General features: G+C 40.3%; 1 protein-coding gene across 1 annotated transcript; it reads left to right on the forward strand.

The window, feature by feature from the left end:
* On the forward strand, window positions 1–27,436 carry MSANTD1 (Myb/SANT DNA binding domain containing 1). The gene is made up of 4 exons (XM_030564233.1): window positions 1–52; window positions 170–434; window positions 12,073–12,357; window positions 26,625–27,436. Exons 2-4 carry the CDS (start codon window positions 181–183, stop codon window positions 26,863–26,865), a joined length of 780 nt encoding a protein of 259 aa, XP_030420093.1. The 5' UTR covers window positions 1–52; window positions 170–180; the 3' UTR covers window positions 26,866–27,436.

The following is a 27,436-nucleotide window of genomic DNA, read 5'->3' on the forward strand; positions in this document are numbered from 1 at the left end:
GTCAGATGTAGGCCCCATTTTGTGCACTCAAGCTTCAAGCTGTTGCAAAAAGGTTTCATATGTTCTGTTGTCATTCAAATTCTTTATCCACATATGCATGTCTTGCACTACAAAAACCTAAACTAAAAACTCAATCTATATTAAGTGTCCTCTTTTAAAACCCTTTTAGGTCAATCAGCAATGGCTGCAGCAGAAATTCCCAGTTACATTGTTTCTTCTCAGACTGAGAAACACAGAAGGGCCAGAAACTGGACTGATGCAGAAATGAGAGGTTTAATGCTGGTTTGGGAAGAATTTTTTGATGAACTGAAACAAACTAAAAGGAATGCCAAAGTTTATGAGAAAATGGCTAACAAACTCTTTGAAATGACTGGAGAAATTCGCCACGGAGAGGAAATAAAGATAAAAATTACAAATATGACATTCCAGTACAGGTAAGCTTCAGTTAATTCTTTTTATTTTGAGAGATTTTAGCAGGGATGACGCAGAGTTATTTGCCTTTCAGAAAAAGTCTCATACAGGAAATCTATAGATAAAAGGTTAAAGATTGTTCATATCGCTTTTAAAAATCTCTCCTGCCATTACTATTATATCTTTATTATTTTCCCTCTCATTTATTTTCAAACTCTGGCACAAGTTTGTTTCTTTATAGTTAACTAATGGTGCTATGAAATATTGGAATGAAAATGTATTTGGTGTTAAAATAGATTTTCTTGTTTAGAGGACTGATAATGTTAGCTTGTCAGCAGTTCCTGGCAGTTAAACTGCTGCAGTTTGAAGTGGCCAGTTAGAATCAGTTACAAGTAAAAGTTCAAATACAAAATAATTTATTTAGGAATGAAGTTCCCAATTTTTGGCATTGCAAGTTGAAGGGTAATACTTCACAGGGCCAAAAATAATTGGATGTCTTATTACTGAGTGACACACATTGCTATAAGCCGCTCTAGCGAAACAACTATTATATCTGCAGAGAGAGAATCAATGTCCTCTGTAAATACTGCTCTAAGAGAGTGGGGGAAGGGAGAAGAGGTGTCTAGAACATGATAAAGATGAGGCAATGTCAGTCATGAGGGAAAGTTGGCTCGAATGATTGAGACATTCACACATTTGTTGTTTAGAAAAAATTAGATCTTAGCAGAAATATTTGCATATATCTGCTTTAAAAAAAAATCTCGCTGAGAGACACAAACTGCCACATACTGGAAATCCTGAGTGGTCATTTAGTTATGTGTTTGTGATGCAAGAAAATAAAATATGTGATTCTTTTACTTCATCTCTATGCAAAGCTAGCATTAATAATAAAAGAGGTTATTACAGCAGCAGATCATGTTAAAATTGCTTGCTTTTTGGGAGGTGGGAGGCACACTTGCTGTATTTCATGCAGACATCACTCATCAGATAGAAAACTAGGGTGAATGCTGTAAGCCCCTTTAACTTTGAATTTTCCCTTTCTTAGTTTGTCAAACCCATTAATATTGTCTTTAAGGTATTTTCCGTAATACCAAAGCTGGTATTTTATACTCAGCACTTAACATCTTCAAAGTGCTTTACAAACATCTACTTAATCTTCACATACCTCTCTGAGGAAGGTAAGAAAGTATTATCCCTCACCATTTTACAGATAGGGAGACTGGAACCGAGGTAATTATTTCCCCAAGGTTACAAAGCAAGTCACCCTCAAACCCAGAATTAGAACTCAGTAGTTCTTGACTACCAGGCCTTTGCTTAGTTCACTAAATCATGAAGCCTCTCTGCTAACAAATTCATCCCATTGTACCTAGGTTTTACAGGTGTCCAGAAATACTTCATGATATTTCGAGTACTGTAATGGCTATGTGCAGTGGTTGTTTCTGTAAGCCTTTGTTCTGAATTTTCTTTCTGTTGTTATCAATCACACAGTCTAAATTTTTTCTAATCAATATTTTCTGTTAAGCAGCACTGGGAGGGGAGGGGGTAAAGCATATAAACTATAGAGGAAAATTTACTTTTTCATTCCTGTATGTTTTCATTAACTTCCAGAAGCACTTTCAATGCATGCTGCCATGTTGTGAGGTGTATCAAAATGCACTGAGCTGCAATGCTCATTAAGATGCCAACTTTGGGGAGGCTGAAGACTTTCCTGTGTTGGCATGTTACTGTTTTAATATATTATGGAGTCAGAAATACACTTATAAATGTCAGATTTTTTTTTTTGTATAATGGAGACTTAATTTCCTAATATTATTTGAAGACAATGTAATGTAAACAGACAAGCAAAAGAGATTACTCCCAATTTGTTGTGTTTTCTAATTATTTTTCATTAATATGTGGAGATGGGAAACATTACAGTGGACCTACTGGCTACCACTCTGCTGTCTGCTTTGCTTTTGGACACCTGAGTTTCAATTCATGTTATGGGTGTCTGGAGGATACTTGGAGATCACGTCATGCATCATGTTTCAGTGCACTGTGGTGTGAACTGAAATGGAGGGCACGGAAAGTGTGAAAACTGCTCTGTATTCAGATAGTATTTTGTAACAAGTATTTGGAGTTGTTAAAATTGATCTACAAGTATTGAGCAAAAGTAGCAGGATAACCAGGTCACTTAGCATCTTAATTATTATTATTTCTCTCCACCATCTCAAATTGCAGACTTTTATTTCATGAAATATCTGTCTATCATCTGTCTGTGGTATTAATAGGGTGCTTATCATCATAATAATAGTTTGCCAGTGATGTTACCATCAAAAGGAATCAGGTTAGAGCATGGAGCCAGAAAATGCTGCTGTTTATCCACATATTACAAGTTCAGAAAGAAAAATATTACTTCCTCCCCAAAAAAAACCAAACCAAAAACAACTCTACAATGTAAAAAAGGCAGCCACGTACCTGAGCACCTCTGCTGGTTCTACGATACAGGTGTATTTAATGGTGAATGTGATGTTGCTGGTGCACTGCATACTGGGACATCTCATGGAGCAGGTAATGGGGACTTGCAGCTTCAGGGATCTAAAATGGAAAATAGGTAAATTTGTACTTAATAATCCTCTTACATATTTATCATAATGCCTTTCAACCTGAAGGATTCCATAGCACTTTATGGCTGATCCTGCAAATGTTGCTACTGAATGTATACTCATGGTTCTCAATGGAAGTCTTTGTTCATTATGCAGCAGCGGTCTAAAAAGCAGACAAAATGCTAGAATGCATAAGGAGTAGGTTTTAAAAATAATACTACAATAAAATAATTTTGTTATATAAATCAATGGTAAGTCCTTCCCTTGAAAAGAATTCCAGATGGGGAAATACTGAAAAGTTTGGGACTTTTTAGTTTAAAGAGGAGACAAATCAATAAAAGGCAACACGACAGAGGCATGCAAGGTAACAAATGGTATAGAGAATGTAAACCAGGTGCTCCTCTTTCCCCTTTCCCTATAATAACAAAGTTATTCAATAAAATTTAAAACCAATTAAAGAAGATACTTTTTACAAAACACATAATTGGCAGGTGGAACTCATTGCAACTAGATATCATTGAGACCAAGAGCTAAGTAGTTTTTTTTTTTTTTTTTTTAAGGTTAGACATTTTGTAAGGATAATGAGAACACTGGTCATTTAAATTAGATATAATTTTAAAAACATATAAAGTATATAAATCTTCATGCACCATGAATTGTCTGGGGCTAGGAAGAAACTTTCGCTATGAGCAGTCTATTCCATGATTGTCCACTAAGAGGTTTCTTGCATCTTCTGGTGAAGTTTTTTGTATTGGCCACTGTCAGAAACAGGAGATTGGAATAGATGGTCTGATCTGGTAGGCAGTTTATGTACTATTATGAATAGTCCCAGTGACTTCATGGTAATAAGCACCTTGCCTAAAATAAATGTTTGCCTGTCTGCAATACATAAAGGAATCACTTCATTCACCACAGCAACCAAAGGCCTAACCTACATGAAAAATTTAGTGCAGATGCAGCTGGGCAAAATCCTACTATAAGAAAAAATGCATGGAAACTTAAGTATCTAGTTAGGGCAGATAGGACACTGGTTTTAATGTTCTGTGTGAAAGGCATCTGTGCAGTAACTGCATGTGCTCCCATCTATCTATCTTGGTAGGTGAAGGGCTGAGTCAAGCATGCTGGGATTGAAAGTTAAGGTTTCTGATAAATGAGTATCAAAAGTTCTGCTTACATACTAAGTCATCTCCTGCAGTTTAGAATCACTTAGAATATGTCCTGAAGTTCTTTCTACTGTGTTGGCTACTTGGGCATTCAGCACCCACAAATCTACAATTAGTCCTTCTAAAAGAAAATATATTCCTAGCATCACTAATATATTGACCTTAATGTGTGCCAATGTACAGTATTAGAGAGACAAGGGTGTGTGAGGTATATCTTTTGTTGGACACTTCTGTTGGTGAAAGAGACAAGTTTTAGAGCTATTAGTATTTTACTAATGATATAATGATTATAGAATATGCACACTAAACATATGATAGTTCTGACTATTCCTTTTGATACTTAAAAATAAAGGCTGTGTGAATGCAAAATTAATTATTTTTTGAACCAGCTCCTCTCTCTTGCCCCACAAAAATTTGTGAAACAGGATGCAACTGTTACATTTTAATTTGAATTGCAGTCAATTAATGTTAATCATTGGTAAATTTGAATCAGTCCTCATGATCCTGAATTACAGTTTTTTTTTTAATTTTCATGTGTACATGATAGCATTAAACATAGTAACTTGTTGTATTCCTATCACCATATTCCATGATATTAAATGAGTGGAATCTCCTGACCTTTGCTGCAGCAAATGACCAAAAGAGAAGTGCAGCCAAATTACTGCAGAAAGTTAAATTTGAATATTTTACCAGCTTTCTCTTCGGTTTCAATAATTCATAGCAGACCCACAATTTAAGTATTGTGCTTTCCTACATGTTTATCTCCTGTGTCATTGATTTGTGCATGAACAGTGTTATTTATTATTTATTTTGAAAGCTTTTTTCAAAAACCCCAGGAGATGAAGCTTGTTTCCATTCCTCCAGACTAGTAGTAATATCAAACAAATACCATAGTAATAATAATTAATAAGTTAATAATGTCCCTGCAACCCAGCAATAGTGTGTTGAACAGAGAGAGTAAAAAAATGAAGTTATAGATTATATGCATTTGTTCTAAGTGGTCATGGTCTTTAAAAACTCGCTCCTAAAATTTAATGTTTTCGTAATTTTATTTTAAAACTCATGAAATTCTGGATTAATTGATTTAGAGAATACAGTCCTAGTTATCCACAAAACAGGCAATATAAGTACAACTTGCTCCACCAGTGTGCCTCAACCCAGATGACAGGTGGTCCTGGAAAGTGGTTAGTTAGATCTCAGTGCTCATTCAGTTGTTGATTCTTCTGTAATAACATGGCCAACAAGATTGCCAGTTGTGGTAGTAATGTTATTTTGTACCTTGCATTTCTGTCCACTGGGAACTGGACTGAGATCACTAACTCATTTGAGATCATTTTCAGTGACTTCTGATCTGGGCTGGATTTAAACTAGTGTCTTAGAGATGAAAAAAATCTGTATCTTATTAAATAGTTTCTGAGCCTATTTAGTTTATATAAGTGTAAGTGGGGGAATGGTCCTGCTCTTGTGGGGAACTTTCCTGGCTTCTGCAGTACCTCTGTGGAATCGGATAGTGAAAGGATCTGAGCCCTCACTCCAGCTCCCTTTACTCAAAGGCTCCTCTTCCATGTGGCAGAGTCCTTGTAGCCCTAATAAGGTGGTCCCAGGATTCCTGGGAGGCTTGAGCCCCAGTCTTGTCATGGCCACTTAGGACAGGAGCTAGGGTGTCCCCAGTCTGGAGTACTCTCTCCACAACGACCACTACCCTGGCCTACTGAGCACTACATTAAGTTCAAACCAAATGCAATTTATTAAAGAGCAAGACAGTAATAAAAATAAGGAAAAAATGAGACAGGTTAAAGGAAACAAGTAATCCTGCCCTGTTGGCATGGGGAAACCACAAACAGCAGTCTCTGGGATATGAGGGAAGTTCATAGTCTATTCTTCACATTTCCCAGGCCTCCTTCTCAAGCACTGGCTGTGCTGCGGTGATACTGTGGGTCAGACACCTGCTCTGGCAGTTGCCACACGCCCTTAGGCTCTAGCTAGCAGGAACCCTTCTCCCCAGCATCGGCCCTCCCAACGAGGTCATGGTCCCCCTCCAAGTCCAGCCTGCAAGACCTCTTGTTTGACGATATCTCCTTACACTGGGCCCTCTGTCCCGGGTCCTCCTTCACTCTTCCCAGCTGCTCACCGCACTTGGCTCCAGTGTTACTTGCGGCACAAAGGGTGTTCACTCCTCAGTTCTGGGCCCACAGCTCCCCACTGTAACTGTGAGCACGGCTGGTCTGCACTGCCCTGGCTCTGGTCTGCTCTGGCTCTGTGCTGCTGCATTAATTTTTGCTTATTGCCCGTGACCTGTCCGTGATTTTTACTAAAAAATATCCATGACAAAATCTGAGCCTTATTCATGGGTCCTATCACCCCTCTACTGCCTCTGGGTTAGACTAAGTAGGTAGGTGATAACACACTATACTAGCATTACTCTGGTCCTGTCCATTTCTAAAGAATTTAATATTTCATTAAAAAGAATCTTGCGTTTAGTTGCAAAGAAAACCCTCCAATGACTTGATCATATGTTGACTCACTAAGTTGGGAGATAGTAGCAGTGATCTTAATTCGTCCCTTCAGTTGATTTCAGTTGAGCTACATTAGGGATAAATGTGGTCTGATAGAGGTTAGAGGCCTCAGCTGTCCCACTTTTCTACTTAGACTCCACTTCCAATCTCAGCAAAAGATTCTAAAATGAGAGGAGTTAACTCCGAAACCAGTGATGATCATTTAATACTAACATTCTTAGCTATTTTACTGTTGATCATTTTATTACAAAGCTTTTGTGGAGCAGAGTTAGAACATAAGAACAACCATACTGAGTCAAACCAAAGGTCCATCTAGCCCAGTATTCTGTCTTCCAACAGTGGCCAATGCCAGGTGCCTCAGAGGGAATGAACAGAACAGGTAATCATCAAGTGATCCATCTCCTGTCGCCCATTCCCAGCTTCTGGCAAAATCATAATGGACAACTGTGATACAGGGAGAGTAATTTGAGTGCTGTTGAGGAGACAAAGAGTTGGAATAAAATGCTATTGTTTTACACAATGCGGGCTTTGTTTGCCTCTATAGGCCATCTTCCCACTTCTTTTCCGTGGTTCTGGACTCCCCCTCCCTATCTTTTTCTTTCCCCTTAGTATCATCCTTTTCTCTTTCTCCACCCCAGAGTCCAGACTCCATCAGCTTCACTGCTGCCCCTTTTAAGTAAGCAGAGTGCTCCGGCCCAGTTTGCAGTGGGGATCAATATTCCCAGTCTGTTGCTGAAGTAAGCAGCAATGGGAGCAAGGTAGAAATCCACACACTGCATTTAGAGTGAGAGGAGTGTTTGGACACCTATTTAGTTCCGAATAATAGCATCCTCTAGCAGCAGATGGACAAATCTGTGGATATTTCTTCAAAAGTGTGATAGTACTACATAAAGGGAGGGCCATGGTACACAGCTGAACTTAAGCTTAAAGAATAAAATCCTGACATATTTACTCAAGCAAAACATCTGCTCCCTTTAATGGGAATTTTGCTGGAGTAAGGATGTGAGATTTAGCTCAAAATCATAATAATGGATGACTGTGATACAGGAGGAGTAATTTAAGTACTGTTGTAGAGACAAAGAGGCTGATGACATCTGAAAGCAGAGCAGTAATTGTCAAAGAATCTGAATCAGAACAGAATAGTCCTGCCCTTAAACATCTCTACTCAATCAGAAAGAGCCCAGTGTTCCTAATTTAGACTTGGAAGTTCAATAAACAGCAGCTCCCACCAAAAACTCACATTTTAATTATTGTTATAGTCTTTATTTAGTGTGAAGATTGTAGTTTATTGATAATACAATTTGAGATGTTCTGCATTAAAACAAGGAAATCTGAGCACGTTAGGCCTTGCCAATACTGTAACTTACATGGGGAAACCCTGGTGAAGTATATAGAGGTGTACAGTGTGTACCTAGCAATGTATGGCAATAGAAGAAAAATACTTTTATTGCAAAGAATTTGAAAAACTAAACAAAAAAGTATTTGGTATTAAGTTGATAATTTATTGTCTATCCTATAGCTAGATATTGTGTAACAAAGAAGCCATACCATAACATTGTGTCAATGATCTGATCTGATTGTGAAATCACAGCAAGAGTTTTGACTACACAGAGAGAATAAGAATACAGACTATACTGTGCAAGCTTTGCTATGCATTGCTATATGCAGCTCACCTGTAGCTGGAAAAGCTCATCAGACCTTGAAAATTCAGAGAAGAACACTAACTACTTAAAAACTCAAACAAACTAATTTGTTGTTCTTAACTAAGTTCCCTCCCACCAGTAGTTGTCATGTCATCCTAGTCTGCTAGCCACATGCTGGATCAGTGGAAAGGAAGAACTTGAGTTTTTCCACACTCACATCTCTATTTGTCACCATTGTTATGTTGTTAAAGTTTTATTTTCCTCTAATGGTCCTAGTGGCAGCTGAAGCAGTGGGTGTTATATCTTTCTACCAGCAGATGGACCCAGCAAAAAGTGTGTTGTGGTATTCCCCAAGAAAAGGACTGTACCGGCTATCCAAGCCTAGTACTTTTCCTGTTTCCAGACGGTGGAAATCTCTTTCTGTTTGGCAGAACCAGCCTGGAATTCAATTAAAAATATACAAAAACAGCATTTTTAAATTGTTTGTTTTTATTAGTTAAATTAAACAACTTTAAATGTACTGGAAACATATTTTTTAGGTTGGTCTGAAGCAAACAGGATGAAATTCAATAGGGACAAATGCAAGAAGGAACAATCAATTGCACATATACAAAATGGGAAATGACTGCCTAGGGAGGAGTACTGCGGAAAGGTATCCAGGGGTCATAGTGGATCACAAGCTACATATGAATCAACAGTGTAACACTGTTGCAAAAAAAAAGCAAACATCATTCTGGGATTTATTAGCAGGAGTGTTGTAAGCAAAACACATGAAGTAATTCTTCCACTCTACTCCATGCTTATTAGGCCTCAACTGGAGTATTGTGTCCAATTCTGGGTGCCACACTTCAGGAAAGATGTGGACAAATTGGAGAAAGTCCAGAGAAGAGCCACAAAACTGATTAAAGGTTTAGAAAACATGACCTATGAGGGAAGACTGAAAAAAAAAAAAGGGTTTATCTGGAGAAGAGAAGACTGAGGGGGAACACAACAGTTTTCATGTATATAAAAGGTTGTTACAGGGAGAAGTGAGAAACTGTTTAACTTCTGATATTGGGAAAAACTTCCTGTCAGGGTGGTTAAGCACTGGAATAAATTGCCTGCAGAGGTTGTGGAATCTCCATCACTGGAGATTTTTAAGAGCAAGTTAGACAAATACCTTGCAGAAATGGTCTAGATAACATTTAGTCCAGCCTTGAATGCAGGAGATTGGACTAGAATACCTCCTGAGGTTCCTTCCAGTCCTTCGATTCTATGCTTCTATGTAAAATCAACTGATTTATTAAACAAAGGAAGTATTACGTGTATTTAGCGATTAGACAAATTGGTTCTGGTCACCATGGGCAAGATTTTCAAAGGCATTTAAATGCCTAAAGATGTAGATAGATGCCTAGTTGGGTTTCCAAAAGTGCATAAGTAGGGTAGGTGCCTGATTCCCATTGAAATCAATGGGAATTAAAGAAATAATCAACATAGGCATTTCTGAAAAACTCTTTAGACAGCTGCATCTTTATCTGCATCTTTAGGTGCCTAAATCTGAAAACCTGGCCTCACATCCTTCATATTTTTAGAATTAGTAGTTCTTTTCTTCCACCTGGCTTTTATTAATAGATTGGAAGAGGAAACAAGCATTTGTGCTGCTTCAACGTCCAATCGGTTTCTCGACTTCAAATGACTAGTCCAAATGAAGGAAATATTCTCTCTCTGATTTCTATCTTAACTGAAACTAAAAATAATTAAAGCAAAAGTTTGTCTGCACAACAGAAACTAAAAGTACATTATATGGAAAATGTAACTACCAACATTAGGTCCATCATAAACACTGAGAACAATATGGATACTTAGTAATGCAGCACATGATATTGAGACATATTTTAAAGTTTGATTTTGACCAAAGAAATTAAAGATGTTTCTGCCCTGATTCTGTATGTAATTAATAATTCAGCACCCTTTAATTCATTAAAATTTGAGGCAGGGTCACTGATATTTTTATTTATATAAATGATTTTAATGGATTATAGTGAGTTTAGGCCTTAAAATAGGGTGTCATAATTTCAAATTTAATTTTAAACAGATTTATTTTAAAAGTCATTTAGATTCTAAAAATCTAATTTAAATAATATTGAAGTGTGTGTGTATGTATGTGTGATATATATAGTGACAAAGTTCCTCCTCTACCTTGGTGGGTCCTGCGCTTATTGGCAGATTTGCTCACCTCAGTGATCTTCCCCCACAGTCTGGATCAGCTTCTCCTGTGTCTGATCAGGAGTTGGGAGGTTTGGGGGGAACCTGGGCCTGCCCTCTGGGTTCCAGCCCAGCACCCTGTGGACTGCAGCTGTCCAGAGTGCCTCCTGGTACAGTTGCACGACAGCTACAACTCCCTGGGCTACTTCCCCATGGCCTCCTCCAAACACCTTCTTTATCCTCACCACAGGACCTTCCTCCTGGTGTCTGATAACGCTTGTACTCCTTAGTCCTCCAACAGCACACCCTCTCACTCTCAGCTCCTTGTGCCTCTTGCTCCCAGCTCCTCACACACAATTCCTCTCCTCTGGCTCCCTCTTCCATGACTGGAGTGAGCTCCTTTTTAAAACCAGGTGCCCTGATTAGCCTGCCTTGATTGGCTGCAGGTGTTCTAATCTGTCTGTCTGCCTTAATTGGTTCTAGCAGGCTCCTGATTACTCTAGTGCAGCCCCTGCTCTGGTCACTCAGGGAACAGAAAACTACTCATCCAGTGACCGGTATATTTGCCCTTTACCAGACTCCTGTACCCCACTGACCTGGGTCTGTCACATAATATATATAAAAAGCATTGTTTTATATCCACTCTGGGCATCATGATGATCATAGCCATTCAGAACTTTCCAGCATCTTCAGATCCTCCTCCTCTTCCAGATTCCCCTGCCACTTTATCTAAGGGAGAATTTCCATTATCTGTTAGAGTAAAGCCTGTGACAAAGTTGGTCAGTTCTAATTCCATTTACAGAGGGATGGCCTGCTCTCACTAGCCCAGTGGTCTCCAACCTTTTTATGTACAAGATCACTTTTTGAATGTAAATGCAACCTAGGATCTGCCCCTTTCTGCAGGCACTGCCCCCGCAGCTCCCATTGGCCGCAGTTCCCTGTTCCTGGCCAATGGGAGCTGCAGGGGTGGTGCTTGTAGGCAGGAGCAGCGTGTGGAGACCCCTGGCTCTCCTTTCCCCCGGGGCCTTAGGGATATGCTGGCCACTTCTGGGAGCGGCGTGGGGCCAGGGCAAGCAGGGAGCCTACCTTAGCCCAACTGCACCGCCAGACTTTTAGCATCCAGAGAGCGTGATCAACTGGCAGAGGCTCCAGGTGACCATTGCACTAACTCTTATTAAAATATGCTATTTTAAACCCTGATCAGATTTGTCATTTTGTAAGAGGGAACAACTAGCACTGTTATAACAAACATATTCATTATGAATTATTTTAATGGATTCTCTTCATTAGTAGAAGCTGTTATTTTTTAGCACTGGTATTGAACTCAACTTGGGGTAATGTGCACCTTTTCATCACTGGATGAAATCATGAAAATAAACTGATGATCTCACTTGATATCAAAGGCCAAAAACTGCTATCTAATTTTATTCTTATTAAGGATTTTTAGTTTGCCTGTAAAATGATCAAGTTATCTTTTGTGACTGAAACAGATTTTTGAAATAGAGATTTAACATCTGTATGAAATGCTTGTTTCTGTGTTATCAGACCTTTCTCTTGTATGCCTTTTCAGGAAATTAAAATGCATGACTGATAGTGAAACCGTCGCACCGGACTGGCCTTATTACAAAACCATTGATAGAATCCTGTCTAAAGTAACAGACCACAGTGATGTGAAAATGCATGAAAGTCAGCAACCAGGCCCTTCTACATCACAGACTGAGGCCTCGCAATCTCCATCAGCTAAGTCTACACCTCTGTATTTGCCATATAACCAGTTTACATATGAAGGAAGGGAAGAATGTTTTGAAGATGAACATTCAGAGAGCTCATCAAGCTTACTTTCTTATAAGTTGAGGTGGAATTTATTTTCCTTTCTCATATTTCATACATTAGACTAGTTCCGTTGTGTAATTGGAAAACTCTAGAATGTTTACATTAATCACTCGACATTGCTTTTCTTAAGTCACAAGTGAGATGAGTTTGCTGGTCTTTACCTAAATAGCTAGACTAAGGGTTTCGTTTTTGTTTATTTTTGTCTGTGGGGCACGTCAGCACCACAAAATGCCATGCAATATTGTCAAAATTTAGTATGGGTTCCTCTGCTTATGAGAAGCATAGCATTTCTATCAAGGTAGGCGTGGCCTAGACTAGTACTACAGTGCATATGTATAACAATGTAGGAATTATTACATGTTTCTTAGCTGCATTTTGCCTTGCTCTAGCCATTTTTATTACCTTCAGTATGAGTGTGAAATTTCAATAGTCAACTATTATTAAAGTGTGTGTGTGTGTGTGTGTGTGTGAGAGAGAGAGAGAGAGAGAGTGTGCACGTGCTTTAAAAATGCAAATCAAGTATTTGTTGAGACTCGATGAAATTATCAGTTATGCTTCAGTTTTCCAATAAGCATCTTTTAAAGTGCATTGCAATCACTTTTAAATATAATTAAATAATATGAGGAATGCAAACATGCTTTTCCGTTGTAGATAACATTTGAATCCCCTGGACAGCATGATTTCAGCCTAAAGCAGTGTTGTAGACACGACTCACATTTCAGACTTCACTGGTCTCAGTTTTCATCCCAAAAATGTGGTGGAAATAAGAACTGATTGCAGTCTTCTGTCAGAAGAAAATATTAAGTTCATCATAGAGATCCTTATCATGAGGCTGTGCAATACAAAAGTTTTATGAATAACAGTGAAATTACAAATCAGTCATACAATCATGAAACTGTTGAACTAGAATAAAAACCACACAAACTAGTCTGGATTAATGGGCTTTCAGACCTACATTTGAGTAGTTTGAGAGCTGAGGGAGTAGAGCTGAGACTACGTCTTTCAGTGAGTTTGGCTGTCCCCAAGCAGCTGATGATTTTAAATGTATTTCCTGTTTGCAAGTATTTACAGAGTCATGTCTGTGAATAACTCTTGGTCTGTAGCCATATATCAATTCACAAGTAATTCTTGTACAATTAGCAGTTCATTGTAAGTATTTGATGTCTGATATTCAAACTTCTTGACTGGATCAGCATAACTCCTAGAATCATGTTTCTTTTGCAAACTCAAAATTTGATTTCTGCAAATATTCTTTAACAACATAAAATTCACTGTGTCTGCAAACACATCTACCTCTAAATGCAATCACTAGAATATTCGCTCTCTCACACACAAAAATAATGTTTAAGGTATTCATCCATCTCACTTGAGGAAAATCTGCAGGATGTTTTCACCTTGGACTGCCAGCATCTAAAAGTGATATTTGTGATAGGTATTACAGCCTTTTGTATCTGGGAATAGAATGACCTTCATTTTGCACTAGAACTATTTTTGAGTGGGTTATAAGAGCATAATGTAAAAGATGCAGCTATCTGAAAGGGAGTCATGAAAGAAATGGTTACTTATTGTAACTATGGTTCTTTGAGATATGATGCCAACATGTATTCCACTTAGGTATGTGCTTGCCCAGCACATTGAAGCAGGATAAATTTGCCTAGCAGTACCCACAGAGAGGAGGCACTTGCATCTTGTGGCCATAAGTCCTCCTTTGGCTATGTGATGTAGTGCCGCCCTGCCCCTCCCTCAGTTCCTTCTCACCAAACGCCCGGACACAAGACTCCGATGCAGAGGGGATGGAGGGTGGGTCATGGAATACACATTTGATTCAAAGAACACGTTACAGTAAGTAACAGTTTCTTCTTCTTCAAGTAGATGCAGACATGTATTCCACTTAGGTGACTCACAAGAAGTATCCCTCGCCAGGAAATAGTGCTTGTAATCTTCCTAAATAAGGACTGCAGGTCCACAGTTCTTGCATCTGCCCTGGAAGATGTGGTTATGGCGTAATGGTTTGTGAATGTATGTATCAATGGCCACATAGCAGCCCTGCAAATGTCCAATATGGAAATGTCACTGAGGCATGCTATGAATGTTCTTTGCGCCCTCGTAGAATGAACTCACATCTGCTGAGGGTGCATAGCCGAGGCTATTTCATATGCATTTTTGATGCAGGATGTTATCCATTTGGACATCATCTTCAAAGAGACGATATGACCCTTCATGTGATCTGCACATGACACAAACGAGGTAAAGCATGAAATGGTCCAGATAAAAGATGTCCGTCACTGGACATCTAAGGTATGGAGATGCTGCTCCTCCAGAGATGAGTGTGGCTTAGAAGAGAACACAGGTAAATATACCATGTGGTTCAAATGAAACTGAGAGACCACTTTAGACAAAAATTGTGAGTGAATCATAGTCAGCTTGTCTGGAAAATTGTGTATAAGGAGGCTCTGCTATAAGAGCCTGCAGCTCTCTCACTCTTCTTGCAGAGGTTATCGCTTCCAGGAATGCAGTTTTCTGACACAAAACAGAAAGGGACAAGCCTCCAGGGGCACGAGCAGAGATCCCAATAAGGATGCTAGGACTGAGTTAAGGTTCCCACAGAGTAACTGTCTCTCAGACTGGGTGTATGTAGACAAAGGAGCCCTTTTAAGAATCTTGTTACCATGGCATTGGAGAAGACTGATTTTTTTCCCCCTGAATGGGGGATGAAATGCCATTATCGCTGCCAGATGCACTTTCAATGAACTAAACACAAGCCCCAACAACTGAAGGTACAGCAGGTACTCCAAAATGTCCTGGATAGAGGCCAGTATTGGTTGGCTTCTGTTGGCTTAATGACCATACAGCAAATCATTTCCATTTAGCTGGATAGGCTGTCCTAGTGGATCCTTTTCTATTGTTAAGGAGGACCTGTTGGATAGCTGCCAACCACTGCTCTTCCTTCTCATTCAGCCATACAGCAGACACACCGTGAGATGCAGGGAGCTGAGTGCAGAATGCAAGGCATGCCTTGGTTCTGAGTGAGTAAGTTGGGATGGGGAGGAAGCAGTATGGGAGGCTGAATAGAGAGCGTGAAAAGGTCGGAGAACCAGCACTGTCTTGGCCATGCTGGGGCGATGAGAATGAGCATGGCCCAATTGGCCTTGAGCTTGAGGATGACCTGAGGTATGATCAGGACTGGGGGAAAGGCATACAGGACAGCCAACTGCCAGATGAAGTGGAAAGCATCAGACAGGAAGCCTGTACTTCAGGCCCTCTTAAGAGCAGAACAGATGATGTTTCCTGTTGTCCCTTGTAGCAAACAGGTTGATCATTGGGATGCCCCAAGCAGTGAAGGTGACCAAAAGGTCATTTGTCTTCAGGGACCATTTGTGACTCCGGGAAAAATACCTGCTGAGTATGCTGAGATGGTCTGTGAGATAATTCTGAACCCCAGACAAGTGAATGGCTATTGAGAAATGTTCTCCTTGATGCAGAACTGCAACAGCCTGATTGCCTCTAGGCATAGCAACCCAGAGTGTGCTCCCCTTTTGTTTGTTTGTTTACATAGTACATCACAGTGGTACTGTCAGTAAGTATGTGAACTACTTGAATCTGTGACATAGTACCAAAAAGCTTGACACACATTAGAGATGGTCCAAAGCTCCAGCACAGTTTGGATGTATCTGAGGCCTCCTGTTCCAATCACCATCCCTGTACTTTGTGACCCCAGGTGCACCCCACAATCTATCAGGGAGGCATCGGTAATAAGTGACTTGGTTGAAGAGGGCAGGACAAAGGGAATGCCTTGGCAAACATTCTCTGGACGCATCCACAATGGCAGGGAGTCCAGGATCAGTGAAGGAAGACGAACCAGTTAGTCTAGAGGATGAAAAGTAGGATGGTAGACTGTCCTGAGCCACATTTGAAGGTGGCAAAGATGCAACCTTGCAAACTGGATCACCTGCATGAAAGCAGCCATGTGGTCCAAGGCCTCAGATACATCCAAACTGTCATGGAAGGCTAAGACTGCAGACTAAGGCAAAGATGGTGAATTCTCTGAAAATGGTTGGTGGGCAAAAATGTTCTAGATGTCATGGACTCTAACAGGGCCTCAATAAGCTCAATTTTTGAGAGTGGGCTAAGGTTGACTTTCTCGTGTTCAGGACTGAGATCCAGATGGTCAAGAAAGCACAGTGTGGTGCCAACATGAGTAAGAACTTTGTCTCTGGATCTGGCTCTCAGTAACCAGTTGTTCAGATGTGAATTCCCTTCTTCCTGAGATATGTCATAACAACAATGACCGTGCATTCAGTAAAAAACCTGGGGGCTGAGGAGAGGCCAAATGGAGCACTGCCATAATGAATCAAAAGAACTTTATATGGCTCAGCAAAATCACGACATGAAAGTAGTTGTCCTGAAGGTCCAGAGCAGCAAGCTAGCCATTCTGAGGCAATGCAGGAAGAACAGTCGACAGAGTGACCATCGGGAACCTTATGTACCTGATATATTTGTAGAGGCTGTGAAGGTCGAGGTTGGGTATTACCTCTCCCTTGTGTTTGGGTATCAGGAGTAGAAGCCATGACCCCGGTGTTCTAGTGGAACCTCCTCCACTGCTCCCAAAGCCAGCAGAAAATGGACCCGCTCAAGGAACAGTATCCAGGGGGCTTCTGAAGAGGGGAGGGGAAGCGGGTGTGGAGAGGAACTAGATGGCATAACCCAATCTGATGATGCTTAGGAACCAGCTGTCATCGAGCCCCAAGCATTGTGATTGAGCCCCAAGCACTGTGAAAGTGCGCCAGCTTCTCCCCAGTGGGGAGAGATGAGAAGGGAGGAGCAATGACTGGAACAGTGCACTAGACCACGGAGTCAAAATGCATGCTTGAAGGGTGCCGGGGGAAGTCATGTGGACTGGCCGAACCCCAAGCCCAACTGATTTCTGATCTCTCTCTCTTTCTGGGGTAGTCTGGTGCCTCAGAGGAGGAAAAGACTGACCAAATGGGCACTGAGGACAATATTGCTGCTGCTGTGGAAAACAATAGCGGCACCTCTGCACTCTTTTTTAATGTGACTGCTCAGTAATCAGGCAGTAGGATTCCAAGATGCTGAGTGCCATGGAACTGATTGCCCTGTGATAGTAAAGCCAGAGCGAATTGTAGTGGTAGTGGTGGGGCTGCAGACAAGTCTGAAAAAAAAAGATTGTCTGGGCCAATGCAGTGTGGTCAAAATCATTGTAGGTTGTTGTTGCTGTGACCGTTGTATCTTGAGTGTTATCGTGGGAAAAGGAGGGGATGCAAATAGAAGAGCCTTTGGCCACATGTAGGAGATGATGTCAATTCTCCTGGCCCAAAGATCTCAGCTCCTGCTATAGAAGTTATTTGTATTGATGTTGGAGCTGGATGCAAAGAGATCCCATATTAGTTTCCCAAAAAAAAGGAATGGACTATGTGGTTGATCTCTCTCTCTGGTGGAGACATCACACCCCTTGGACTGCTCTTCTGTGGCTGAAGCAATCTTCCATGGAATTCAGTTTCCTTTTGTTATGCATGGTTCGAATGTTTCTCTCGGCCTAAATGAAAAAGGTTATGATTTCCATTTGTAACAAACATGACTGTGTGCCCCCATCATGTATGTCATGGCAGTGGTATTGTCTATGAATACAAATATGTGTCTGGAGTTTAAAGTGGGAAGGAGTGCCTGAAGGGCTAGAGAAATCACTTGTAGTTCCAAATTATTAATGGTTTAATGAGATTCTGTCCCTGACCACTGACCTTGTACTATGCATTCGGTTCTGTGAACTCTCATCCCCTCAAATTGGTATCCATCATTATGGTGTCCCTCTTCGGATGTAACCATCATCTGAGGGACCATTTACTGTGGAAGGAAGTCTTACAGAGAGTAGGGGAGCTCAATATGTAGTAGTGTAAACAATTGAAATGAAAATTTGCCAATGAGGGTAGGTATAGCATGAAAATAAGTATAATACTATGTAGTAGTAAGTCCCTCACGCAGGAGAGAGAGCTGTGAAGGATCTTGTATGTTTGTTCCATAATCCATGCCTGCCTGTCTCTGGAGAGGAAAGCCCAGAGAGTGTGGTGTTCAGTAAAACCCCCAGGTGTTCTGTGGTCTGTGTAGGGGTGATCTGGCGTTTCTTCAGATTGATTATAAACCCATGCTGTTGAAAGGTATGTACTGTCAATTGAGCATCCCTGACTGACTTCTGTAGGGAAGGGACTCTTACAGGATAACATCTATTTGTAGGGATGCCACTATTACCAGCCAGGACCCTTGTGAATACTTGGGGGGGGGGTAGCATGCCAAAAAGAAGGGCATTGTATGGCATGTGCAGAGTGTACTGTGCAAACTGGAGGTACTGTCTGTGGGTTGGAAAGATGCGAGTGAGGAGATATGTGCACATCAAGTTCATGGAGGTTAAGAAATTCCCCTGTGTGATGGCTGCCAACGTGGACTAAGCAGTCTCCTTTTGGACTTGTGAGAGTGGATTGACTTGTTGAGTCTTTAAATCTAGAACAGCTTCTTGATTATTGAGAGAGAAGAAATCTGGGGCAGAAGGTCCTTCTGAGTTCTATGGCATAACTCTGGAAATGATGTCTCTCCCAAATCTGTCTGTGGTGAAGGCAAATCAGGTGAGAACAAAAAGAGAGAGATGGTCTCACAGGGAAAGGCTGTGTAGCCATTGATTATTCTTAAGAGCATTCGTGGAGAAGATGTGTCAGAGTTTATTGGAGCTGGCTTTCCCCCAACTATACTTAGATAATCTGTTATGTCTCCAACCATATCTGTATGAAGCTGCATAACCTTGAATGGGCTACCTAGAGTGAAAAGAGTTAAAAACTCTTCTGAGTTTGTTACGGGAGCTCAATATGAGGAGAGGAGGAGGAGACACTTTTTTTTGGGTTTGTCCTGTGATTTGGAGCAGGTCTTTCTATTAGTTCTCTGACAAATTTTTCCCCCTAAGGACATGAAAACCGAAACCTATTCTGTGGAAGTATCTGCCTTCCATGTCAGTGGCCAAATACACCTTCTTGCCACTGCACTGGACACCACTGATCAGGCGGAGAACCTGAAAGCATCTGAAAGTAGAATATATGTTAGAGATTTTCTTTGAGAAGCCTAATCCTTTGGATCTTTTCACTTTTTTGGGAATGTCTGAGAGGACTCAATAAGCAAGTACTACTCTGGCAAAAATAGGTGGCTGTTGCTGAGGCACTAAATGGTACTGAGGCCACTTCATAGCCTCTGCAGACAACTGATTCCACTTTCTGTCAGTGGGAAGCCCTCTTCAGGGGGCAGGAGAGTGTCCTTCATGAGAGTTGACAAGACTGCGTCCATTTTATGTAAAACTATCAAGAACACTTTTTGACTGGTGGAAGTTATAGATTTTTGCTCTGTCAGACTCTTTGACTTAGCCGGGTTTTCCCATTCCGCTTATACAGCCTTAAGGCGTAAGGCCAGGGTGAAAATGTAAGTGTCAGTTGTAGAGTTGACTAGAACTTATTTATGGGTATTTTGACTCTTTGACATCCTCCTCATCCTCCTTTTTTTTTTTTTTTTTTTTACTCTTTTTGGTTGAGTATCAAGGAAGATAACCAATAAGGCAATTGCTTTTCTCAGAATCAACTTATAAAACTGTTCAGGGAAAAAGAGTTCCTGGTGATCCTCTTGGATTTCCTTCACCTCAGATTCTTTATTATCTGCTTTCTGGTCCCTTTTTTCCACCACCTGGACACCAGGGAGAAGGATGGGAAATGGATGAAGAGTGGCTTGTACGTTTGTCTCTCCTCTATGCCCGTTTCTTCTGTGGGATGAGGGCCCTAAGATGGCTGCTGATGAGGCTCTGCCAAGAGCCTGTTCTAAAATGGCTGCCTGGCTCCAAAATGGCCACATCAATCCCACTGTAAAGGGAGGAAGGGGCAGTGGTAGAATATTGGTTTCGTTGTGACACTGTTGGTTCTTGGGACCCCTGAGGGTCAGAGCGGATGCAGCATGACCTGTGGCAGAATAAGGGAGGTCCCTGGATATATGCAATGCCCCTTGTCATGGTGCTTTGTCTGCTGGACGGGTGACTGGACCCCAAGAAATTACCCTGAGCCAGTTCTGTTGGCTGGAGTTCCTGGATCCTCCATGGTCTGTCCTCCTGGAATGGGACATCTGGTGATGCATCCAGTCTGCATAAATGGCCATGGAGTGAGCTCCTGGTGGCCAGGGCACTTTTGTAATGTTTTGTCTTTCAGGACCCCTCGTCTGTCCACAGCTGCCACCATGCTATCCTGTTGGGGTGGGCTGGTGGCCTGCTTTCCAATGGGTATCACCAAGGTTGAGGGTAGAAAAGGAACGCTTTCCCTTTTAATATATATTTTAATGTATTTTAAAGGTGCTGAGCACAGGGTACTGACCCAGCCTTTTCCCTTCTTTTTTGCTTTTTCATCCATTGCAGGAGCTAATTTGAGAGAAGAAGCTTGGTAGAAAGTTCCCACAAATGCCCAGAGCCCTGTAGAGTAAATTTAAATGACCTTTAAAAAGCTAGTAACCCCAAACTAAAGGAGTGGAGAGCTGAAGGAAAGAGACCCTAGAACAAAAAGGAGAAAGAAGAAAAGATTAATCAGTTATGGACAATCTACAGAGGCCTGCCTCCTAGGCTACTTTACCTTTGGAGGCAGAGAAAATTCTGGAGGGGATCCTCAGTGGGAGGAATTATCCGGAGGGTCCACCCAGCCAATCAAAACATCTGCCTCTGACAGTCTGGGGGACTGAAGAACCCATCCCCTGCAGTGAGAATACTGGTGGCTCTTTTATATTCATTCCAGTGCCAGTACAATAGTGGAAGGTTTGTGTAGAAAAGGCCACTCAAAGCAAGATTTCATGATACACTGGTAACTACAGTTTCTACTATTGCTACTACTAGTAAAGCTATACCATCAGGGGCGGCTCTAGACATTTTGCTGCCCGAAGCATGGCGGCATGCCGCGGGGGGTGCTCTGCCAGTCCCGTGGCTCCGGTGGACCTCCCGCAAGCGTGCCTGCGGAGGGTCCACTGGTCCCACGGCTCCTCCTCCTGCGGGAGGTCCACCGGAGCCACCTGCCACCCTCCCGGGGACTGGCAGAGCGCCCCCCGCGGCATGCTGCCCCAAGCACGTGCTTGGCGTGCTCGGGCCTGGAGCCACCCCTGTACACCAGTAATGAATTTTGTCCATAAAATTTGCAAATGTAGATGCAGTCCTAGGTTATCTGTGGCATGTGGTATAATAGCAGGTTTATAACAGTTCTTGTTCCAACTGATTAGGAAAACGATGCAAAAGCACTAACTAAATTTCATTGATGTGTGGTCAGGGCAAAAATGGTAAGAAAAGGTTTTGGTTTTCTGAGATGGATATTGTCCTGATTTATACAGGCCTTACCACAGGTTTACACTCTGCTGTGGCTGAACAGGAGTTAAACAGTTTGGTCAGCAAGTGTAGAAGTGTTAAAAACTGTGCTCTAGTTAAGAGACCTAGGTTAAAATGTGTTTTGAACTCACTTCTAAATGATTTGGTTTCATTCTCATTAGTTGGCCAAATAGTGTTAGAATCTGGTTCAGTCAAAAACAATTTAAGCTGTGCTTACCCAGTTGTTAAACTCCAAGGACTGTGTGCAGTCCAAATTATTCTAACTTCGAAGGGTATGTAACCAGTTAATTACATAGGTAGCTATAAATGTGCTGGATGTCCATATGGCAGTTAACCATGTTTTAGTTTTGCCATCAACCTATGCTTATAGTCTTCCTGTAACTGTGGCTATTTGATTATGTTGGCTTGTCTTACTTTCTCCCACCAATCTAGGTGATAAGACCTCCCGAAACATTACTCTCTGAAATACTAATGTGCATGCCCTCTGGACACTCTATCCCTTGCTGCAGTAGTATAAGAGGGCTACCCAGATTTTCCGACAATGCAGTATTACAGACCCCATTTAAACAAACATGGTTGATGTGGATGTGCATAAGTTGGACACAGAGTTGTGCTGTGAAAAACGTTGCTCTGTAGACACAACTTGATGGCTTTGAATAACAATGTCGGATGAGTGACATGGCCTGCTTGTACATGCAGTTGTTGTCCTTCATGACCAAAGATGACACAAACCTGCAGTATAAATGGTGCCTATTTCTGGAAGGGGATAAAAAGAGGGAGTTGTTATTGTCATAAGGAATTTTTTTAAAAGCTATATAGATTGATCTCTTCAGAGAAGCCAGAATCCTACCATTCTATCAATTCTCTTGATGATGATTTAAATTGAGAAGGGTGGAGATTCTTATATTTTGACTGACATGAAATGCTGCTAATGAAAACTGCTGGATTAAAGTCACTGGCTGTTGCCATGTTGAAAGAGAAGCTATTTGTTTTAGTGGTAGTATGGAGAATACTGAGCTAAGAAGTGATTTCATCTTGAGGAATTAACATATCCTATATATCAGTAACAGTTGGGAATGAACAGCAAGGGAAAGAAGAATTAACTATAGAATTTGGATCCTTTTTGATTTTTTGTATGTCCTTTTCACTAAAAGGACAATGTCGTCTTAATCTATATAGTTTTTTAAAAATGAATTAAAAGCAGTATTGGGTCCTTGAGTGAAAAATAGCTTGCATCTGTCCCTAAGTCCTCCCATCAACTTTGGTATTTTTATCGCTGTATGTTTCTATTTTTTTAAATGTTTCTCTCTCTCCTGTTGGTTTCTGAAACACACAGAAGCAGGAAAAACTAACTACAGTGAAACTATACACCACGGGTAGGCAACCTATGGCACCGAAGGTGGCACGCGAGCTGTTTTTCAGTGGCACTCATACTGCCTGGGTCCTGGACACCGGTCCGAGGGGCTCTGCATTTTATTTTAATTTTAAAAGAAGCTTCTTAAACATTTTAAAAACCTTATTTACTTTACATACAACAATAGTTTAGTTATATATTATAGACTTATAGAAAGAGACCCTCTAAAAACTTTAAAATGTATTACTGGCACGCGAAACCTTAAATCAGAGTGAATAAATGAAGACTTGGCACACCACTTCTGAAAGGTTGCCGACAAAGCTATACACAGAGCTGTCAAATGCACAAAGTAAACTGAAAATAATTCTCTTTTTTAGTTATAGTTATCTTAAGTATTACTTGCAACAATGAATGAGTCAAAAATTTCAAACAGGTTTTTTAACTTGAACTTTAAACCTTTGAAAACTTTTTAAGTTCTCAAAAACAGCTTTTGTGTGGCAGCTTTGTCACCTTCCCAAATATCCTTTAATGCAGCAGAAGGCAGTTGTCTATCTTATGACAATTTTTGAAATATTGGATTTAATATTCAACTCTCATAATATTAGAAAAAGTGCCACGATTTATATTTTGATCAGTACAATATATATTCTTTTTAAAGCAAAAAGTAGTTTAAGCTAGATGTGTGCATTTGTTTGAATTCTTTAGAGTCTGAGACCCTCTTGTAAAAAATCTTACATTTTGTTGCTGAGCTGTAATGTGACTAATATGAGAACAAATGAATTTTTAGTACTTTGTAGATGAGATAAATATTTGGAATCTCTGTTTTCTTTTAATGGGGCACCTATTGTTGTTTGAGTCTTGCTCTTGGGAACTTACAGAACTTGCATTATATTGCAATAACCATAGAACATCTGACAGCCTTATGTAATAGTGTATTCTACTGACCCCCCCCCAAAAAAAACCAAACCAAAACAGCCAGCTACACTATAAATAGATTTTATCTGATTGAAAACTTATTTTCTCTCTGGGGAAGAATTTATATGCCTGACTGTTAATTGTTAAAATAGTGACAAAACACAATTCATAGACTTGTTTATGTCACTGAGATGCCATCTATATTGCCATTTCTCTCGTTTTGGGAGGGGGTTAGGAAGGAACTATTTTAATAGATTAATAGATTTTAACACCAGAAAGTGTCATTATATCATCTAGTCTGACCTATTGTATAACACAGACATATAATTTCACTAAGTTATTCCAGTACTGAGCCCAGTGACTTGTTTTTCTGGAATACATGATTTAGATAAAAATATTCAGTCTTGATTTGAAGACATCAAGAGAGAGAGATAATCCACCATTTCCCTGGTAGTCTGTTCCAATGATTAATCACAAATATTTTTATTCTGAATTTGCCTGGCTTTAACTTCCAGCCAATAGTTCTTGTTATGCCTTTCTGCACTAGACCGAAGAGCCCTTTAGTGCCCAGTATTTTCTCTCCTTGAAGGTACTTATTCATCAGGATCAAGTCACCTCTTTATCTTCTTTTTGATAAACTAACCAGATGTAGTTCTTTTAGGCATTTTCTCCAGTCCACAAATAATTTTTCTAGCTTTTCTCTTTACCCTCTCCAATTTTTCATCATCTTTTAAAAAATGTGCACACCAAAAATGAACACAATATTCTAGTATGGGTCTCACCAATACCATACACACAAGTAAAATCACTTTCCTACTCACTATTCCCCTGTTAATACATCCAGTGCATTAGCCATTTTTTGCCACAGCATCACCTTTGGAAGTCATGTTGAGGAGTTTGTCCACTATGAAACCTAAATCTATTTCAGTCACTGTTTTCCAGGATACAGACCCCAATTATGTATTGCATTCTTCATTCCTAGATGTCTCATCTTGCATTTAGCTGTATTAAAATACATTTATTTGACTGGGCCTACCTTACTAGGAGAACACAGATCACTCTAAATGACTGCCTTTGTCCTCATCATTATTTACTATTCTGCCAATCATCATCTCCAAATTTTATCAGCAATTATTTTCTCTATTTCCTTCCAGATCATCATGCCAACAGTTGCTTTTGTTCTCCAACTGTATTGCCTCTACAGAGCCACATGCCAGGAGATTTGTGCTTAGCCACATGATCACAGAAACCTTTTGAGCAGTGATTGGCAGTTGAGAGGCACACACAATTTTCTTGATCCCTATTTTCCATAGACCGAGGATACAAATACCCCTTTCATTAAGTCCCCAATTTTTCTCCACTTCTTGAATACCCCACCTTAAGTCTCCCAATTTTTCTCCACTTCTTGAAGCACCATTTTTTACAAGTAGGAGAATGAATAAGGGGGAAGGTCAGTGTGGTTCTTTGGTGGCAATACATTTGGGGAACAAGAGTTACTGTTTGTCTGTAACCCCTCTTTCTTTTTCCTTACCATTGCTGCCGCAAAGCCCCAGTGTAGAAGACTGACTAGCACTGATCATCCAGACGTGGTGCACTGAAGGGGGACCATAGCTAATTGAGTAAATTTGAACATTATATTCCAAAACCCAGAAACTTCTCTTGATACACCAATTGAGCAAATAGTGATTCGTGAAGGTGACACACACACACCTCTTCCCCCCCCCCAAAAAAAAATAAAATAAAAAAAGTAACAATCCTACAGATTTCAGATAAGGACATACAGCAGGTGCATGCTGTTAAAGATGCTATCTCCCTAGTTGAGGGAGCTCTGACACACCCAGACAGAGGCACATCAGCTAGTTTATAACATGACTGGATGTGTAGTCTTATCCACTTATGTAGCCTTTGAGTTGAGTTGACTTAACTCATAGATTTTTCTCCAAAGATCAGAACTAGTCTATTTGATTTTCTGAAGAACTTTATTTTGTCTAATAGTAGTTAATTTCTCTTACCACACACCTCCCCATATGGTGGTGGACTTATGGGAAAACTACAGGCAACAATTTAAACACTGATTGAGGGACGCACAGAGAGTACTGCAAGGACAAGATTTGAGATTTGGCTTACACCCCAGTGGGAACAGCCTCTTTGGTGCAGAGCTCTGCAGGATCTGTAACAATGGGCTACTATCTTGCCCTAAAGTAGCAGTACCTGGTGATGAGATGTTTACTGCAGCTATGGAGCTGAGTTACAATTCCAAGTCCACTATAAATATATTTTTAACAAGATCGGATCTTCAAAGACAGCAACCAACCTCTCACAATAAAACTTTGGTGCTTAAAGGGTAAGAAATATCTGGATAAAAGGCTAATATTCTGCCTTGCATTATGTAAAGTAAATCCTTGTTAAAAACAAGGAAATTCCTGGGTCTTTCCCAGAAGCTCAGTAGTAACTTTTTCTAAATGATACAACTGTAAAAAATACAATTTCTTAAAGCTATGGTAGGATAAAGTTGGTTCTTATCAGCCCTTGAAGACATAACTTGATCAAGAAAGGGCTATAGAATTTTAGGCCAGATATAGTTTAACAGATGTATGAATTTAATGTTGAAAAAATATTTGTATTTCAGAGCTGAAGAAAGACCAGTTAAGAAAAGAAAGCTTCAAAGCTGTAGTTTCCAAAAGAAGAAACTAAAACTAATGGAAGCCATGTTGGAAGAACAAAAGAAGTTAAGCAGAGCTATGGAAGAAACCTGCAGGGAGGTCCGCAGGATTCTGGATCAACAAAACATCATTCAAGTTCAAAGCCTGCAGCTACAGGAGAGAATGATGAACCTACTGGAGAAAATGATCTCCAAGTCTAATGTGTAGTTTCCTTTGTGAACGCTGCTTAACTACACTATTTAACAATGTTATAGAAATCCACTCTCACACACCTTATGTGTGTGTCTGTTGCCCTTTCCCCATGTTTTCTATGGAAATTAAAATCTTAGTGTAATCCTAGTGAAACAAAGAGAACAGTTAATGCAGGGTGAGAGCTATACGAGATCTTGTGGAGTTAAGTAATAACAGTGAGGAAAATGGTGCAATATATATCTAATTGTAACTATTTTTGTACTGAATGGTTTAGGGAGGAGTAGCTCTGGGAAATGAAATTTACTGTACTATTTATGCTAAGGTCAGGCATTCTTTTATAAGCAGCAGTGTTGTGTACTGCTTCATACCAAGGTCTGCAACCTGACCTACTGTGGGAGAATACAGTAGTGTATTTTCCAGACACATTCACTGCATTTCTGACTTGGTCCAAGCCAGACTCAGTTTTGAAACACATGCAGTGGTTGTGTGGTGTGAATTATGATTCTTGGGAAGAGCTAGTTGAGATCACCAAACACATATCATTTAAAACTCCATGCAAAAATGAACAGTACTTAAAAATGAAATA

This window comes from Gopherus evgoodei, chromosome 5, assembly GCF_007399415.2.
Source record: "Gopherus evgoodei ecotype Sinaloan lineage chromosome 5, rGopEvg1_v1.p, whole genome shotgun sequence".
In the NCBI taxonomy this organism is placed as follows: domain Eukaryota; kingdom Metazoa; phylum Chordata; order Testudines; family Testudinidae; genus Gopherus; species Gopherus evgoodei.